The 19,918-nt window shown below is 38.0% G+C and overlaps 1 protein-coding gene across 1 annotated transcript; it reads left to right on the plus strand.

Moving 5' to 3' along the window:
* The first annotated feature begins 81 nt into the window (after positions 1 to 81).
* On the plus strand, positions 82 to 19,918 carry CPSF3 (cleavage and polyadenylation specific factor 3). The gene is made up of 18 exons (XM_039331918.1): positions 82 to 297; positions 2,053 to 2,116; positions 3,818 to 3,915; positions 4,972 to 5,100; positions 5,266 to 5,443; positions 5,982 to 6,071; positions 6,494 to 6,644; positions 9,095 to 9,270; positions 10,192 to 10,350; positions 11,287 to 11,433; positions 12,132 to 12,284; positions 12,947 to 13,055; positions 13,652 to 13,750; positions 15,984 to 16,078; positions 16,695 to 16,782; positions 17,831 to 17,900; positions 18,127 to 18,223; positions 19,574 to 19,918. The coding sequence occupies exons 1-18, from the start codon at positions 227 to 229 to the stop codon at positions 19,676 to 19,678; spliced, it is 2,079 nt and encodes a 692-aa protein (XP_039187852.1). The 5' UTR covers positions 82 to 226; the 3' UTR covers positions 19,679 to 19,918.

The raw sequence follows: 19,918 nt of genomic DNA on the forward strand, positions 1-19,918 counted from the left end.
CATTCTACTTCCGGCTCTTCTCATCGCTCTCCCTTTGTCGGAACGGCAATATTATAGTACGCATGCGCTGTCAAAGGTAACGCGAGGGAAATGTCTTATTTCCGGTTGTCTTAGGGCAGCGCGCGTGCGCGCACGTGTGTATGAAGGAGAGAGAGAGAGAGAGAATTAAATGTTGGGGACGGGAAGTTCAGTGATGTACAACTGCCGATGAAAGTCCCTGCAAAAGATGTCGGTGAGGAGGAGAACCGAAGCCTTCGTGCCGGCTGAGGAGAGCGACCAGTTGCTGATTCGGCCCTTGTGAGTGACGGCAAAGCTTTGGTCCTCGGAGTTCCGTCCGCGCGGCCCCTTTCCGTATTTTAAACATCTAGGGCGGTTTTAACGCTTTGAATCGTGATGTTTGGCGACTTTGCGTTGAGGGTGTTATCAGAAATAGGATGATTGATCGAAGCCTTCTCAGGGTTGGATAACCTTTGGAGATGGGAACTGTCCAATTATGGGGATTTTTCCTGTCATTTTGAGTGAAAATAAAGGACATCTCTAGTGTTCAGCAAGTGGCGGCACCTAGCCCATCTTGGCTGATCGCAGAAAGTTAAGCCGGGATGAGGTTCATACTGGAGGATAGACAATGAAGAAATCCAATAGCTGTTTAGGCCATAGCTGGGAAATTGAGGAAAAAAACAATGGCCTAAAGGTATCCTATTGTCAAGATATATGTACAAAATTGAACTCAGAATGAAGGATTTTTTTACAGCAATAGCACTTGGCCTTAGTGCTTAGCGCTTAGTCAGGTAATCCCCTTTTGTAACCTTCTGATAAGTAAAGTCAATGGGGAAGCTAAATTCACTTAACAACTATGTTACTAATTTAACACCTGTCATGACTCACTTAACAGCTGTGGCAAGAAAAATCATAAAATGGAGCAAAACCCACTTAACAACTGTCTTGCTTAGCAACAGAAATTTTGAGCTCAATTGTGGTCGTAAGTCAAGGACTACCTGTATAGTAAACTGGAATAAAGTGGAGTTTTGCTTTTGAGTTTGTCCGGCTATATAACTAATAATTATTAGGAACTAGTTTGGCTCTCAGTGCAGATTTACTTTTAGCCCTGTTTTGTGTCATACCTTTGCACTGCCTAAGATCACTAAAAGTCAGAAAAGCAGATTATATACCTCTGAAAGGCTGTGTGCTGCCTGATTTTGGAAGAGATTATTGTTGAGATAATTTAAATTCTCTACTATAAAATGTTTTCCAAATGGAATATTAGTCTGTCTTACAATCATTTAAGTGATCACAGAAGGACCTGCATATCTTCTGAAATAAGCACTTTGTTTCTAGATGCACACCTAGTTATATAGTAAGGTGAAACAATTAGTACCTTGTTTTTCTTTGAAAATTGATGCAAGTATTGAATTGTTCTGCAAAAACCTGAATGACTACAGAGTAAGACGTAAATTTCTCTTTGCTGCCAACTAGTAATGTCTGGATTTTAGCAACCTGGAAACCTATGCAAGAAGGTTTTGTTATGTACTCCTAATATTTGGGTTTTGTCGGCATCTGGTATCGATGGGGGGAGGAGGGTTTGCAGAAATTTTGTTCCGCATCCAAGTGAGGCTTCAGAAGTTTCAAAAGTTGCGCAATTGCTGGGATGTGGTGCAAAATATTTGTAAAAAAATCAAACCTGATCAATAACAGTATTGATCGCTCAAAGCCTATCTAGTATAGAATACATAGCAAACTTAGGTTACCTCTGTTCTTGGTTTTGTTACTACATAGCCAAAATTAGATAAATTTTGATTGATTCTAATTGTAGTTGAATGAAAAAGACAATGTCATGATGTAATTTAGGTCATTTAAATAAACCTGAGTTAAGGGTTCAGAGTTTAGAGCTTATAGTTCACAGAGCCAAGGGTTTTTTAAATAAGTTATACTGTTCTGCCCAAATGAGATTGTTGAGTTAAAGTAAAGATCTCAGTTTGCTTGAATACATGGTTTGCTTATTAATTTTTAATAAACTAATGACTTTTTTTAAACTTCCTTTAACAACTTTTACAGAGGTGCTGGGCAGGAAGTAGGAAGATCATGTATTGTTTTGGAATTTAAAGGAAGGAAGATAATGGTAAGTTTTCTGTCACATTATTTGTAAAATTCTTAATTTTAATTTTCTTGTTATTCAGATGTGTGTCTGTTATCCATTACCTCTAGACCAGTGGTTCTCAACCTTTCTAATGCCGCGACCCCATAATACAGCTCCCCATGTTGTGGTGACCCCCAACCACTTATACATCACCGGATGCCAGGAGTGTGGCCAAAGAAAAGGGGGAAAAATGGTGGACAGCCTTGTTTGGCGACCCCCGTGAAATGGTCGTTCGACCCCAAATGGAGTCCCGACCCACAGGTTAAGAACCACTGCTCTAGACAATATTAATAACAATTTTATGTTATAATAGTTTTTAAGAATAAAGGTTTTTATAAAATGATATGTTGCATATGATTATAATTTGTAGTAAAATATACTCACATGTCCTGTAATAAAAGTAAAGCTTATTCAGTTGTGGCTAGATTTCAAGAGAGCAACTACCCAAGGGTTTTCTTCTACATCTTCAGGCACCGTATTTGGCTGTTTATGCTTTTCGGTTCACAATATAAAATTTACTGAGAATATATTATTCAGTGTCCTCACTTAAGTGTATGTTCTGAATTCTTTCCCCCCCAAATGTATGTATTTTGGGTAGAGAAGTTTAGAATTATCAAGGTAGATCCTTAGCTTCTTTTATGGTTTTTACTTTGTTAAAATTTGTTCAATAACAATATTTTTTTAAAAGAAAGTCCTTAAATTATCCCATCGATCCCAATCTAATCTGGGCAGCCTCCAGTTGGACTTACATCATCTTTACCATTGGTGGGTTGGGGCATGAGGGGACTGTCCGGGGGGAAAAAAAACTTGCACTGCTACATTCTTGTTGGCCTGTCAGTAAGGAAATAAATTTTGAAGTATTTATCTTGGCTTTTCCATTTTTTGTTAATTATACAAAGATGAGAATGTTTTAATATTGTTTCATTCAATGAAATTTCAATTTAAAGCTATTCATTGTATAGCTTAGAGCAGTGATGGAGAGCTTTTTAGAGACCGAGTGCCCAAACTGCAACCCAAAACCCACTTATGTATCGTTGGGTGTCGGGTGGGTGTGGCCCATTGGGCGGGTGTGGCTCATTGGGTGGGCGTGGCCCATTGGGTGGGTGTGGCTGCGGTGGTAACAGCAGACTGGGTGGGACTAAAAAGTTCAATCTATTCCAACTTTGCAAGATCTTTTTTTTCCCACTTGAAATTGATTGATTGAACCTTTTTTTTTTTTGCATACGGCAGCGGAGGCCTAAAGCGAAAAGGTTTTATAAACCCAGCTGAAGGCCTAGGACTGCGGCGACGGCGCGCATGCCCACAGAGAGGGCTCTGCGTGGCACCTGTAGCATGCATGCCATAGGTTCGCCACCACGGGCTTAGAGTTTATTTCAATATTACTTGCATATCATATTCAGGGCAAATAGTATTAAAATTCATCACATCTTCATTACTGTTAATTTCATGGAAAATTTCTATTCCAGTTCTATTTTTTTCTGTAGCACCCTGGCCCAGATATGCACAATTGTTTATTACTACCATGTGAAAATCACATCCAAATCCTAAGATCAGAATAATGTTATAAAACATTAAGTATGCAGTATAAGCTTCATTAGTTTGACTTTGATAGCATAGGATGTACATGTGTATATACATCTAGTGGTTAGTAATATTCTTCTTGATTTCACTGTACATTTTCAGCTTGACTGTGGAATTCACCCTGGCTTAGAAGGAATGGATGCTCTTCCTTACATTGATCTTATAGATCCAGCTGAGACTGATCTCCTCTTGATAAGTCAGTAAGTGATGTATGATTCACCTTGCCCTTTTAGTGCTACCTTGGCAGCTGTAGGCCTCAAGAAACTATTTCTGGATCCAGCATAGAAACTACAGCTGCTGGATATGGCTAGGCATGAAAATGTGTTTTTTTTTTTAAAAGCCAAAACAAATACATTGTGTTTTGGAAGTTCTGCCAAACTGTTCTGGGAGGGCTGCAATTTGGCAGAATCAAAACCTGGAATGTTCTGGGTTTGGGCCAAAAACAAATCTAGAGTGGTCTTAAAGGGAGAATAAGAAAAGGCTGCCTCTCTCTCGGCTCTTTCCCATCCTGCTCTGTGTGTGACTTGCCACTGATTGTCCAAGCAACTTGGTCTCCTGCCTCCCTTGATTTGCTCCATCTCCTGCTGTCATCACTGTCCTTGGCCTTAAAGATGACATATTTAACCAACTATCCACTGCCCTGAACTTCCTAGAGCCTGCCTTTTCTTAATTCTTACAATGTAGTTGAAACCAAAGAGTAGGGAATGGAAAGACTTGAAAGGAGGGGGCCAAGGTTGGGCAGAGCAGTTGAACAGAATGCATTCAAACCAAGGACATTGATGGCAACTATCCAAGCCAGCCCACCAATTTTCCCAGTCTTCCCAATTTTCCCAGTTCCTCCCCTTCAATACATTCCCTAGATCACTGCTGCGTGTCATTGGCTTTCGCTCCGAAACATTTCTGCCTGGACCGCTCCTTTTTCAACCTAGAAACAGACCAAAATCAGGCAGAAATGGAGCCTCAGATTTCATCCGTAGGCTTGAAACCTTGTTTTGTTCTTAGAAATGCAGTGGGTTGTACCCTTCCTCCCCAATCCCAGTCTTGTAAATGTTGCAGAGTTGATGGTGTAGAATGGTTATTGGAGTTGCCAAAATGAATTTTTAATGCTGAAGAAGTATAGCAGATGGGTTCTCATTGTGTTTAAGTATTTAAAGATAATTTTTTAAAAAAAATGTCTTATCTGTAGGTTATACTAGCATGTACTTCAGTTCCCGCCCACTACCCCCATTTTTTTTTTTTTTTTTTGACTATTTCAGTTTCCATTTGGATCACTGTGGGGCATTGCCATGGTTTCTACAAAAAACCAGCTTTAAAGGAAGAACTTTCATGACCCATGCTACAAAAGCAATTTATAGATGGCTGCTCTCAGATTATGTCAAAGTCAGGTAAGTTAATCTTTTTAAAGTGTAAGAAAAAAAATGACCCTAAAATAATATGAATTTGGACTTTAACTTTGGATTATGGGAGTATTTTCAAGCCCTACCCTGTTTTAAAAATAAATCTGATAAACGGTTGAATGAGATGATGATCTGTCTTATTATTTTATTTAGCAATATCTCTGCAGATGATATGCTATACACAGAGACCGACCTGGAAGAAAGCATGGAGAAAATTGAAACAATAAACTTTCATGAAGTAAAAGAGGTGGCTGGCATCAAATTCTGGTGTTACCATGCTGGACATGTTCTGGGAGCAGCCATGTTTATGATTGAAATAGCCGGAGTGAAGGTATTTCCCTAGAACAGACATGTCAAACTTGTGACGTCACATGACGTCGCGCAACGTATCGGTACGGTTTTGCCATTGCCGGCAATGGGGTGGGTGTGGCTTCCGGATGATGCATCCGGCCCACAGGCCGGCAGTTTGACACCCCTGCCCTAGAACATGGAGAAATCTCTGGACCTCTGCTTCTATTAGTTTGCCATTTCAGAGGAACTAGATTTGGCAGAGGTGGTAATCTCAACCATCTTTCTCTTACGCCAGCAGTTTGGAAGATGAAAGGCCCACGATACAAGCTGTCCCCTTTAGCACTGAAAGGAAAGAAATCTAAACGATACCAGAACACTGTGCTTGAAATTATATCTTGCTGTGCCAAATTGGTCCTTTGTCAAGCATTTACTGTTGATTCACAATACACGTAATCCGTAGTGTTAACAGTACACTTTTGGAGATACTACGGTAATAAGCCAAAAGACACAGATCAGACAGTTGATCTTTTTGTTATTTAATCATATGATTACCATGTCATTTTACTTTTTTTTTAAAGCTTTTATACACAGGTGACTTCTCAAGACAAGAAGACAGGCATTTGATGGCAGCCGAGATTCCCAATATTAAGCCTGATATTCTTATCATTGTAAGTTTCTTTGTTTAATATATCCTGGTATGTACATCTATTCATTTAGATGTACATATACTCCTTGTTTTTGTGGATAATTCCCCTGCCATACTGTGGGGTGGACAGCCTCGGTCTTGTGCTCCCTCTTCAGTGACTTGTGTCTGTCTTTTTGGTTAGCTAAAGATGAAGTCACTTTCAGACACTGGGACTTAGCTATCCCTTGTTTATGATTGATCATTTAAAGGAGCAGTTTGCTCTGAAGGCAATCCATTGTTTGCTTGGACTGTAAAGCAATTTGTCAACGGCTAACACTTGTGAACGTCAGTTTTATTTTATCATGATCAACCTGGTTAGAGATTTTTTGCACAATGAACTCATAAAAATTGAAGATAGTTATTATGTGTGTATTTGGTGTTGTAATTGTGCAACTGTTTATCTAGGAATCAACATATGGTACCCATATCCATGAGAAACGGGAGGAGCGAGAGGCTCGATTCTGTAACACTGTACATGATATTGTAAACAGAGGAGGAAGAGGCCTCATTCCTGTGTTTGCTTTGGGAAGAGCTCAAGAATTGCTTTTGATTTTGGGTACGCGTTTACTGAATACTTGCAACTTAATATATACAAATTGTTTTCTTAACACATCTGTATCTCTGGATGTAATAATAGAGAAAATTGGAATTCTTAACTCTTGAAGGGCAAATAGCCTTTTTTTAATATTAGGTGATTCTACATGGAGCTGCCTTTGAAGATCACCCAATTTGCATATTAACACTGGACAGTCCAGAGTTGTCATATAACACTAATATTGAAGGAGCTCTGTTGGTTGGCAGTACATTATGTTTCCAGTGTCGATTCAAGATGCTGATGATAACCTCCATTGTGGCAGTCATTATTTTAGAGACTGCCTACTCCAAATAGAAGCTGTCTATCCAAGGTATCTCTGGATAATGCTGGCTGAGAGTCCCTGCTTCTCAAGATTTGTGATAAGAGACTTAACAAGTGCTCCCTTCCTGTAGAACGCCTTCCTAGAAGACAATCCACAACCTTATTTTAAGAAGCTTTTAAAAACTTGCCTCCTCCAGGGTACATTTTGAAAAAAACTCAGGCAAGAATGGGAGATGCACCTGAGCTTGGAATAAATCTGGCTATTTTGATGTTGAACTATAAAGCTTTATAGTTTTTATGGTTTTATGATGATTCACGCTGATGAATACAGACAATCCTCACTTGACGTCTGCCCTGTTTAGTGACCATTCAAATTTATGATGGTGACGCTGATAAAGGTACCTTTAACATTCGATCCTTGCGCTTAAGATTATCGCAATAGGCTCTGGGTCATGTAACCATGAGTCAGGGGCTTCCCAACCCGCAAGCATTTATAACTGTTGCAGCATCCCATAGTCACGGGATTGCCATTTGTGACCTTCACTACTGGCTTCTGACAAGCAGAGTCAATGGAGAAGCCAGTAGTAAAATGACAGATTGTGGTTATGTGATGTCTCCTTTAACAACTGCATCACTTAGCAATGGACTTCTTAATCCCAACTGTGGATGTTAAGGACTGCTTGTAGAGATACCAGGGACCTATGACCACAACTGGAATCGGAATCTTGGTCATTGAGCAAAGCAGTCATTAAGTGAGACATCTGCATGACCAGTCTGTTCAATGAGCATAATCCCAAGAAAGTAGGGAGTGGAACTATGCTTTATAACAGCTGGGAGTGCTTTATAGAGACCATAAAGCCCTCTTTCTGACACCATCATAACTTTGATCAGTTGTTAAATGACTGATAATAACTTAAGGATTGCCTGTCTTATTTAATAATTGGGGTAATTATAATGCTATGTATTAGATGTTATGGCTATAAGCTGCTTAGTATTAGATGACTGGTGAGGAAATATTCAAAATAAAAGTCACCATTACAACAATTTGGTAATATGACCCTTTTTAAAAGTAATTTGGCCACCCTTTGACACTTATACTACATTTCAGCAATATTTGTACCTGATAAAGCAACTGGCTCCTTCTTTAGGTTTTGTTTTTGTTTTAGTTGTAAAATTCTGTGACCTATGTATCTGCACAGAAAATTAGATAAGAACTTTCTCTAAATATCTACCTTTGCTGATAATTATGCTTTTATTGTTCTTTTTTGTTACGTTCTGAATTTAAAGAGCTTTGTTCTGATAATTGAAATTTGATTTAAGATTGAAGTATATGCCATTATATCCAATGGAATTACTTTGAATGAGATTGTGTGCATACCATAGTATACTATCAGAATCCAGTTTATGAGAGAATCCAGATTTTAGTACTTTTATTTCTTTTGCCTCACAGGATATTATATTTATTTGCCATTCACAAAATGGCAGATTTTCCCTCCCCTACAGCTCAAAAAGAGATTCTATAAAATATTGCCATGGTAGAAACAAATTAAGTTAAATTACTATTTGAAATTTTAGTCAGATTTGACTAAATGAAATTGATGGCCTTTTAAGAAAGTAAGCTTAGGGTCACAGTATAAGCTGTATACAAGTAGTCCTCAACTGACAACAGTTCGTTTAATGACTGTTCAAACTTACAACGGGATTGAAAAATGTGACTTAACGATCATCTTTCACAGTTACGGCCTTTCCAGCATCCCCATGGTCATGTGATCAAAATTCAGATTCTTAGCAACTGGTTCACACTTATGACCATTGCTGTGCCCCAAGGTCATGTAATCCCTTTTGCGACCTGACGTGCAAAGTCAGTGGGGAAGCCAGATTCACTTAGCAACCAGTTTACTAACTTATCAACTGGAGTGATTCCCTTAAGAACTCTGGCAAGAAAAATCGTAAAATAGAGCAAAGCTTACTTAACAAATGACACACTTAATAGCAGAAATTTTGGGCTCAACGTGGTCATACATTGAGGACTACCTGTAGTTTAAATGTTATATTGCGAAATGATACGGGTTTTACAGGTATTTTTTCAAAACTCAGATATTTTACAATTTCTAATACTAACTTCATTTCCTATATATCTCTCTATTTAGATGAATACTGGCAAAATCACCCTGAACTGCATGAGATACCTATATACTATGCTTCTTCCCTGGCCAAGAAGTGCATGGCGGTGTATCAGACCTACGTCAATGCCATGAATGATAAAATCCGCAAGCAAATCAATATCAACAACCCATTTGTATTCAAGCATATTAGTAATCTGAAGGTTGGTGTGAATAAGTGTATTGCTATAGAACAGACATGTCAAACTCGCGACGTCACATGACGTCGCGCAAGGTATCGGAGCTTTTTCGCCATTGCCAGCAATGGGGTGGGCATGGTTTCCCAATGACGCGTCCAGCCCACAGGCTGGCAGTTTGACACCCCTGCTATAGAACATGCAAATCAATTCTGAACAAATCTGGTTTGTGGTTGGGCTTCATAATTGTCCTAATCTAGTTATTCATAAATATCTCAAGTGCACAGTTGCCTTCTCCCCTTCCCTGCTCCGGCATAATTTACATTTGGAGATCTTGAGCAATCAGAAAAACAGCTCATTCACTGTAACTAATATATTTAGGTTATGAGAGGGTCCTTCTGATTGCCAAAAGTTTAGCTGCCATTTACTGAAGGTGGGATTAGAGTACCCTCTTGAGGTTACAGATGATGATGATGATGATGATGGTGATGATGATGATGATGATTATTATTACTACTACTACTACTACTACTATTATTATTATTATTATTATTATTATTATTATTATTATTATTATTATTATTATTATTAGTCAGAGCTCTTCCTGTAATTCTTTTGGTGTACTGCAGCAGTCCCCAACCTTTCCAGACCAGAGGCAGTGGTGGGAGGGGTGAGAGGGAACGGTTTCTGCAAATGTAGCTCTGTGTGCGCCTGCGTTTGCCCACCGCTTGTGCAGCCTGGCTCTGGGCTGCAGACTAGAGGGTGGGGACCCCTGGTCTACCAGAAGCACCTACTCTTAGCTGTGAACATTTTAATGATAGGCATCTTTCTGGGACTCATGGCATGGAGACTCAGCCCAAATATATGGAACCCGCAGTTCTTATAAGAAGAATCCGTTTCTTACAAATGAAAGTACAACACCAGATGCTTTCCTTCTTTCTTACCTAGAGCATGGATCATTTTGATGACATTGGCCCCAGTGTGGTAATGGCTTCGCCTGGTATGATGCAGAGCGGCTTATCCAGAGAATTATTCGAGAGCTGGTGCACTGACAAGAGAAATGGAGTCATCATAGCGGGTTATTGTGTGGAAGGAACACTTGCCAAGGTGAGATCTTGTGTCTATACTATGCGGAAGACATTCGTGCTTGAGTACTCTCTTGGTGCTTAAAAGACAACCCATGCTTAGTTTAATCAAATAAATTTGGTAGCATGGTAATGCACAATATGCACACTTATACTTATATTGATATAGATACAACCTTATTTATTTATGTATTTATTTCATATTAAATGTTCGTTCTTGCTTTACAATTTATGTAACAAATGGTAAAACTTAACTGTATTAGTAATTAGGCACGAAAGCTGGGAATATTTGTAGCTCAGGGTTGGACTGTGGGGTCCTTGCTGCTCTCTGAGCTTGGTTGTTTTCTTACAGATGTTTTATTACCAAACTAAGTAACATCATCAGTGTACTCAGAGAGCACCAAGGTCCCAACAATTAAATATGATTAAGGGGTTTCCTGACATCAATTCCTTAATCTGTGAGAAAGGTATATGTCTTAGGAGACTAGACATCTGAAGAATGATATTCTAAAGAGGTATAAACAATACACACCAAAGCACTATTTGTAGCATCATACAGAGTATTTAGGAGCTCATCCAAGAAAGATTATTTCACCTTTGTTGCCAGTCATTGGCCTATGTCATTCCCTGGTGATATTCCTGTGCATGTATTAGTTAAATTAACATATATCAAGGCTCTTTTCCTTGATCGGGTCTAGTAATTCATTATAATTCGGTAAACAATTGTTTGGATCCTTTCCAATTATTATAGTAAGTTCTTTGTATGTATTTCCATCACACCTGTGTATTTTGTAGTGAAAGGCAGAATCCTTGAGATGTTAAACTCGGTAACCTGACCAGCCTGGTGCCCAAAATTGTTATGCTAGGTGTTTAAAACGCATGTTCAATTTGTTATATTTTTTTGTTGTAAATGAAATAATAAACTATAGTTGAAATTGTGTATTTTCTGCTGCTGCAGCATATCATGTCTGAGCCTGAAGAAATTACAACAATGTCAGGACAGAAGCTACCACTGAAGATGTCTGTGGATTACATTTCTTTCTCTGCTCACACAGATTACCAGCAAACCAGCGAGTTTATTCGGGCACTCAAGCCCCCCCACGTGGTTAGTCCCTAAATTCTTTTCAAGACAGAGAATAAATATTGATCAGCTTTCAACATAAGCTCAAGATATTTTATTAGCTCAATCTAATATTAACCTCCTTTCCTAATTTACCATCAGCCACATTTAGTAGCATATCTATCATTCCTATTCAACTGTTTTGTCAAAAGTATTATTTTAAAATTGGTTCTTCAAGAAATTTTATGGTGCATATTGAGATAATACTTTGGAAACAAGTTCCAAGGAAGAAAAAGCGAGAACACCTGAATGATACAAGAAAAAAACGATATAATGAAGTATCAGAATGTTTTTAAAAATGAGGGTTTATGTCCCCAAAACATTCTGCATTTCAGCACTTGTCCACCACCACTTTCTTATAGCCTATTTCACTGTCTAAAAATGGAAGGACTTTTGGGGACTGCTTTTCAGAAAAACAGAACTGAAGGATATCCCCCCTCTATTTGCACTTTACATTCTTATCTGGGGTTAGGGTGCTGAGAACAGAACGAGAAAGGTGGAAAAGAATAGTAACATTTGAGGACCTGGAAGATATAATTCAGTACAAGGAAAATGGTACATTAAGTTGTTAAAATCATAAGTACTGCTTTCTCTTCTCTTTCTTCCTCCTCTTATCTGAAGAATGACCTTATGTGCATGCTCCTATTTCACTAGCATGTTCTTGGTGTAAATTTGTCATGCAGATACTGGTGCATGGTGAGCAGAATGAAATGGCCAGACTGAAAGCTGCCTTAATACGTGAATATGAAGATAACGATGAAGTTCACATAGAGGTCCACAATCCTAGAAATACCGAAGCTGTGACTCTAAATTTCAGAGGAGAAAAACTTGCCAAGGTAAATTGCTAATCTTTCCTTTGCTCTATTAAAAGAATCTTTTCCTGGATCTTTGTTAAAGGTCATTATTTTTCTTATTTAAAACATAGTTAGCCTACTCTTGTTGGATATAGGAATAACAAACTATATAAACTATTGTGGAATGAATAGGGCTTTTTCTCCCGTGGTAGAAACACAGACTGAATGGATGGAGGATGAAAGTAGTAAAATCCAGAATGTTCAAAATATTCAGTTGACTGTTATAGGGTGCAATTGTTGTTTTTTTGTTGTTTGAAATTGACATCTACTGACCAGACAGGCATATTTGGCCTGATAACATTGAGGAGGAGCAGTTTGAGATACACTGTTTCTGAAACAGGGACAAATCTGTGATAAAAGTATAAAATTGGGAAGTATCATCTGGGATTCTTAGCAAAGCATCCATTTGTCAGTCAAAAAAATGGAAGAACTTAAAGCACGATGTATATTTCATTAGTATCACTATTAAATATTTAAACGATGTTAAAGTCATTCTATACATTTACCTACAGATGTCTATTGATGAGCTTAATAGGGAAAAAGGCAGGTAAAACGCTATCTTCAATTGTTTAAATAGAGGTTATGTATTTGATTCACCTTTCTGTAATCTCTCCTAATAGCCACCATTTTGTACTTTTTCTTAGGTAATGGGTTCTCTAGCTGATAAGAAACCAGAACAGGGACAGCGAGTTTCAGGAATACTAGTTAAAAGAAACTTTAACTATCATATTCTTTCTCCTTGTGATCTGTCCAGTGAGTAAAGATTATCCTCCTCCCCTCCCCATATCCAATACTTCATATATTTTTAATAAGCCAAATGTGTGTTCCTTATTCTAAATTCATATTCCTCAGTTTGGACTGTGACTATTCAGTGATGACAGCAATTTCATATTCATAAATTAAAAACTATACTGTTTATAGATTTATTTATTTATGCAATAAATAATTGCAGTTTAGGCTATTGGTTTTAAAAGAAGAAAAATTCCAAACTAAAATATTTTACAGTACTCTGAAATTAATGAAGACTAAAACAGTTCTGTGAAATGAAAGTCCAAAAATTACACCTGTGCAAAGCATCCCCTTGAAGAAGGGATGCTTCACTTCAGTAAAGGTGTGCCCTTCAAGACTGCTCTGCAAATTGCTACCTGAAACCCACCTGAGCTCTGCCATATCTATGTTTTCTTAAAGCTGCTGCTTTGTAGTGATATGATGGACCCTCTGAAATGAAATAGATCTGGAAAGGAGATAGTAACATTCATATCACGGTCTTAAATCAATTGAAGAATAATGTAGACCCCAAGCTGTGGCAGGTATTAATAGTGTCTTTTTTCTTTTAAAATTGTTCCAAGACTACACAGATCTTGCCATGAGCACTGTGACACAGACACAAGCTATTCCATACACAGGCACATTCAGTCTGCTTCATTACCATCTGCAAAAATTAACAGGTATGTAGATGAAATACTTCAAAGTTACTTTTTCCTCTCTTCTGGTTGCTAACATTTTATACGATTTAATTTGGTATTAAAATTTGAATGAATAAATGTAATGGGAGATGAATGATTAATATTCTGTAGGGTAACAGATCAGAGCAAAATCCAAGTAGGCTTCCAAGCAGACTTGCAACTAGTCATTTTAAGGACCGTTCAAAATTACGATGGCCTTGGAAAAGGAGCTTTGCAGCCTGTAAAGCATTTCTAGCTGTTGTAAACGGCCCTTTCCCCCTCCAGCCACATAATCCCAATGTGGGGCTTGGCAACCTGTTCACATTTATGACCGGTTACCAAGCCCCCCCCCCCCATGAACATGTGATTGCCATTTGCAATCTTCTCCGTTGACGTCCCCAGAAAGTTAGTAGAGAAGTTGGTAGGAAAGGTTGTAAGCTGCTGCTGCTGCCGGTCAAGAAGACTCCCTCTCATCTCTGGGGGCTGGCTGAAGGAGCTGCCTTCCAAGGGGGAATCCCACAGAAATGAGATTCCCCTCTGCCCCTGAGCTGAGATGTCTGGGCCCCCCCCCCGAGGATTTCCCCTCCCTTCTGCCCACTGGGAGGAAATCTTTCATTAGGCTACAGGAATACAGTTAAATTCCTTTAGGATTTTAGCTCCATTCTTACAGCCCAATGAAGGTTTTCCCCCCACTGGACAGATTTCCTCTGGAACTTCCCCTTCATCCACTGAAGATTTTAGTTCTGTTCCTGTAGCCCAGTAAAGGAGTTGCCCCCAGTGGACTCTCCCAGGTCTTCTTTCTTCTTTCTTTCTTCTTCCCTGGGACTCCTTCCCTGGGATTTGTCTGCTTAATCGCCTGGGAGATCACTTAACAATCACAACCTGGAGTGATGAGATTGCAGTCATTGAGCGAAGTAGTCATTTCTTGCTCAATGCCCATTAACAACCCTTTTGCTCAACGGCCAAGATTCCTGTGCCAGTTTTGGTTGTAAGTCGAGGACTACCTGTAAGCTGCTTTTCCACAAGCATTTTCCACAAGATTCTCAGATACTGGGGTGCTTCAGAAGCTCATTGGAGATTTGTTAATCAGGAAGAGGGTGCAAGAGATTGAAAGAGCTATATGCCCAATGGTCCTACTCTCCAGAGCAGACCTGGAACATCTTATTACCTTGGAATTGATTCTGCAATGTATCACAATATTCTGTGCCCTGTATTTGTGATTTAAAAGCCACTGCAGCAAGGATGGTTTTGCAAATTGATGATTCCATCAATTTTGACTGTTTGGATCAACTTTAAAAAGATTAAGAAACTAGAACAGTGGTTCTCAACCTGTGGGTCGGGACCCCATTTGGGATCGAACGACCATTTCACGGGGGTCGCCAAACAACACAGTCCACCATTTTTTTCCCCCTTTTCCTTAGCTGTGCTACTCCCTTTTATTCTATTGGCTTTTGAAAGCCAATAGAATAGACTCTCTTGAATAGAGTCTAATTCTATTGGCTTTCAAAAGCCAATAGGAATTGTCCAGGCTGTCTCTGCCCTGCTGAGCCCGCCAAAAGTCCCATTCTGCAAACGGTGCTGCACCAGTTGAGTAGTCCTCGACTTACGACCGGTTGAGTAGTCCTCGACTTACGACCGGTTGGGGGTCGCGGCATTAAAAAGGTTGAGAACCACTTAACTAGAGCATGAAATTAAAATTATTTATAATTTGTCTTTGGATATATCCGATTGACACATTCACTATGTACACATCTGCTAAACTAGAACACCATTTGCCTGATTTGAGTTTAGTATCTTGCTAGACTCCAACTGTTATGGTTTGTACACTAGCATTGCAATTTAATATGGACAAGACTAACAGCATTTATTCAGTAAACTATGGTTAAGCAGCCAGGACTTCATGAAACTGGTCATTATTTGCCCATGCTGAATTGCTCCCAGGAATGTTGGATGTGGACAATAGAAGGAAACAGGAGCCAGCAGTCCAAACATCTATTGAATAATTTAGTGGAAAGTATGTTTGTATGTGTATATGTATATATCAGGGCTAGGCAACTTGACTCTTTTATGCCTTGTGGACTTCAACTCCCAGAATTCCTGGAGCCAGCCATGCTGGCTCAGGAGTTCTGGGAGTTGAAGTCCACAAGTCATAAAAGAGCCAAGGTTGCTTACCCCTGGTATTATATGTTCCTTGACAAACCATGTTGTAATTTTGCTATTCTTATATTTTTTTAAGGGGACATAAAAGAAATAGAAGTCCAGGATAAGCCAGCCTTGAAAGTTTTTAAAAACATTACTGTGGTCCAAGAACCAGGCATGGTGGTGCTTGAGGTAAGGAAAATTTGGCAGTTTTCTTACAGTATCTTGCAAGTTGCTTTGACAGAGAATTAAACAATCTTATCAATATATAAAGTAGAATGGCAGTGATTTTGATTATTTGGCTCTTCTTTTTCTGGCCATTAGTCATTTTGTGATACTTGTAGTTTATAAAGCAGTAAATCAAAACAGCCCAGTGCCAGTATATTATTAGCATAGAATTGACAAAATGAATCTGGTGCAGTTCAGCTAATCTTACACTCTATGACTTTAACTTCCCATTTCATTTCTAGTTTTGTTCTGGCTATGCTCAGCTGCAGGCAGCTTACTATTTTTTTCAGTTGCCATCTTTTAAAAACAAACCCCATAAACAAATTGCAATATTTTTCATATACAATACAAGATGCACAATTAATGAATACTAGAACTAGTTAACTGGAGCAACAATGACAGTCCATCTTGCTAATTAAATAATTGATATTATTAAATATTAATAATCAATGTTTTAATGTTGTAATAAATTAGTCGTTAAAATAACCCCAATGGACAAACCTTCCTTGTTTTTCCGAAGGCCAGAAGATGGAGCTGTCTGGTTTGATTCAAACAATCTTTGTTTTCTTTTTTTTCCCAGTGGGTAGCAAATCCTGCCAATGATATGTATGCAGATACCGTAACAACAGTGATTCTAGAAATTCAATCAAATCCCAAGGTTCACAAAGGTATTCACTTTTTAAATTTGATTTGAGAGGTATAGACAAAAATGTATGCGTTGTTCCGAAAGGATGCAAGGCAATTTTGTAATCTAAAGGGCAGTGCTTCTGTTATTCCAATAACCTGGTCTACTATGCTCAATTTAAAATTAATGTAATAGAGGCTAAAGTAGATTATTCCCCACATCAATGAATGAAATGGTGTTAACAACTTATTTCAATATTAGTTGACCTGCTTACCTCAGCTGCAATTAATTTTATTTAGGAATAGATCTCTTTAATACAGGTAAAAGTTTCCTTCATGTTAAAAGTCCGTTCCTAGTTGCTTCTTTCATATGTCCATGTAATTTTCTTGGCAGCAGTTATGAAAGTACTTTTCTTCTCAGATTTTATGGAGGTTTTTTTGCCTCCCCCCCCTAGTCTACATTCCTGATTCTTTGCAAGTCTCCCATTTAACAAACTAAATAGACTGTTGATTTGGATTTAATGGACAAAATCTTCTGGGTCCAAATTTCAGGAAATAATGGACTGCTCTTCAAGGTTTTATTCCACAAAATCCAGTATCTGATGGATTTGTCTAGACAATGTTTGTTTCTGAAAATATTACCCCTATTATCAATAAAATTTGTTTGTTTGTTTACAAGTATGTTTTGGGGTTCAAAAAACTCTGATTCGGTCTTTAACTGGCACTTGGATTTAAAAATCATCTCTTCCTCCTTACTAGTCAATTAAATCAAGGGATCATTGTATCTCTACAGCTTATCATATACGAGAAATCATTGTGCTTGTCTATAACTGGAAGTCTAATTTTTTCCAGAATTATCTGATTCAAGTACAATTTAACTTACCAAATTTTATAAGGGAAGTCATTCCTACTTCAAGGAATTTGGGTGTGTACGCCCACATCTTTCTTTTTCTTATGTGAAAGACAACTGTGCACAACTTTCAGGAGTTTGGTTGGAAGTTATTCTGGCTATCTTTGGACACAAACCACTGCACTTGGGGACAACGCATAATTAGTAATTAAATTACAGTACTCTCAATTTATGTTTTTCAGCAATGATGTGTAAAATTCCCAAAAAAGAAGAAGTAGAAGATTATCACAAAAAAATGGAAATTATGCTTCAGTAAGTTATGATTATGCACCTAAGTAAGGATTATAGACTGTGCTCCTTGATTTACAGTAATACCTAGAATTATCCTCAATAAATGTTCTATTGAACTGAATGGATTTTCTTTTAAAGAACAATTTACAAGACTAGAGTGTTAGTTTCCTTAAACAGATTCTATTCTAAATGTAAAACAGCAGCCAGCGAATATATATATTTCTAACATTTGGCCTTTTGTTTGTAGGGACATATTTGGAGAAGACTGTGTAAGTACAAAGAAGGATAATGTACTCAGCATTACTGTGGATGGAAAAACAGCAAATCTTTCATTGGATACACGGGTAAATACAGCTAAATAATTTAATTAGAAAGAGCATTTCAATATTTAGTAGTCATTTTAGAGAGTTAGAACTTGCTCAAAGTTACTAAGATACCAAGTACAATAGTAGAAAATATTGTAAATTGTAAAAGTGTCAACTAATCTCCACTTAAAGCTTTAGGAAACACCAATAACTTTAAAAAAAAAAACAACCAACCTAAAAGTTAGGACAAAAATAGGGAAAGTTTAACAGGATGAATGATATTTATTAACTAAGCTTTACTTTTATGATTATTGTTATTAGTGATTATAACTGTTTAGTATTATATTAATTACTGTCATTTAATATTTGTACCCGGACGATAGTCTGCTTACTAAAGCGTTGAATTTTTTGTTGGGGGTAACCCCACTATTGTACCTACCCCTACCCTTATCCCAACCCCATCCCCCAACCCCATCCAATATCCATACCGACATTATCTTTTCCCTACCCTTATAAAACTCAATAAAACATTTATAAAAAAAAATAGGGGGGAAAATTGGTAAATTGAATACATTGAAGGTTTATAATAATTGATGCGTCACCACAAGCACTTGGGATGTGTTTCATTCTAATAGAAATGTTTTTGTTACTGAACATTACAGCATACTGACCATGCCAAAATGAGAGTTCTTAAGAGCTGAAAGATATCAGTTATTCAGTTCAGTGTATGCAGTGTTATTCCATCTCATAAGCAACATTTTTGAGATAGCTTACAGTAAAGGACTCTGAAAGCATTGTAAGCATGTGGAGTATCTGCTTCCTGGGTTTTCACAGTTTGTCTGCATACACAGCCTGTCTGCATACACCAGACAAGGTTTCTGCTGCAAAAAATTTATACATTTTTTAGGGAAAATAAAAAATATCCTCTAAGCAAAAATATGATTTGTGACCAATGAATATGTTCCTAAGTGTCTGTTTGATCCAAATGCTTATGCTACCCTTGATAGCACCGTCTTAAATTCTTTATTTGCCTTAATATTCTAAACCACTCTACCCCTTTTAGTTCATGGACACTTTTTATTTTTTCCAGAATGATGTGTTGGCAAACTACGTATCTGCAGCTCTCAAAAAAGTCATATGCCCATGTTGAGAACACTCAAATTTCCCTCCTCAACGTGTAGTTTCTCTTTTTGGATTACATCTTTTGTGCAGCCACTTTTCATAAAGAATATTTTTCCCAATGCAAGAGATCAGGGAATGCATCCTGGGCTGCCATGGTGCCAGTGGGCCCTGCATTCCCAAGCAGTTATAGGCCTGGGATACTAATCAGGCCTGTGGAATTTACATATGAAGGTCACTTAAGCTTGCTTCTGTTGTGTTCTCTTTTAGACTGTTGATCATGAACCAGGATGTGAGGATGATGATGAAACTCTTCGGGAAATGGTCGAGCTGGCTGCACAGCGACTTTATGATGCTATCACTCCTATACAATAAACTAATAAATTTTGTATATATTGGAGGCCTTTGGAATCCTCTAATGAGTTTACACTTCTTAAAAATGTTCTTCGTTAAAATAATTTTGCCCCCAGATGGGCAGACCAAAATAACTGCTGTTTGTGTTGACAATTAAAAAAAATGTCTTGTAGAAAAAGTTCATTTCTCCTGATTCATCGGCTGAAATGGGCTATCAATGTCTAAAATACCTAAACTGAGATTTTAAAAGTGTCTTTTTTT

The sequence above is a fragment of the Crotalus tigris genome, unplaced genomic scaffold, assembly GCF_016545835.1.
Source record: "Crotalus tigris isolate CLP2741 ecotype Arizona unplaced genomic scaffold, ASM1654583v1 scf7180000024439.5362192, whole genome shotgun sequence".
Taxonomy (NCBI): Eukaryota; Metazoa; Chordata; class Lepidosauria; order Squamata; family Viperidae; genus Crotalus; species Crotalus tigris.

Bases quoted from the DNA above. Each gene is read 5' to 3' on its own strand.
- CPSF3 (XM_039331918.1), top strand. From the start codon at position 227: ATGTCGGTGAGGAGGAGAACCGAAGCCTTCGTGCCGGCTGAGGAGAGC. The intron at 10,351-11,286 runs GTGAGATCTTGT...CTGCTGCTGCAG, and splicing joins TGGAAGGAACACTTGCCAAG to CATATCATGTCTGAGCCTGA. The intron at 13,056-13,651 runs GTGAGTAAAGAT...AATTGTTCCAAG, and splicing joins TTCTCCTTGTGATCTGTCCA to ACTACACAGATCTTGCCATG.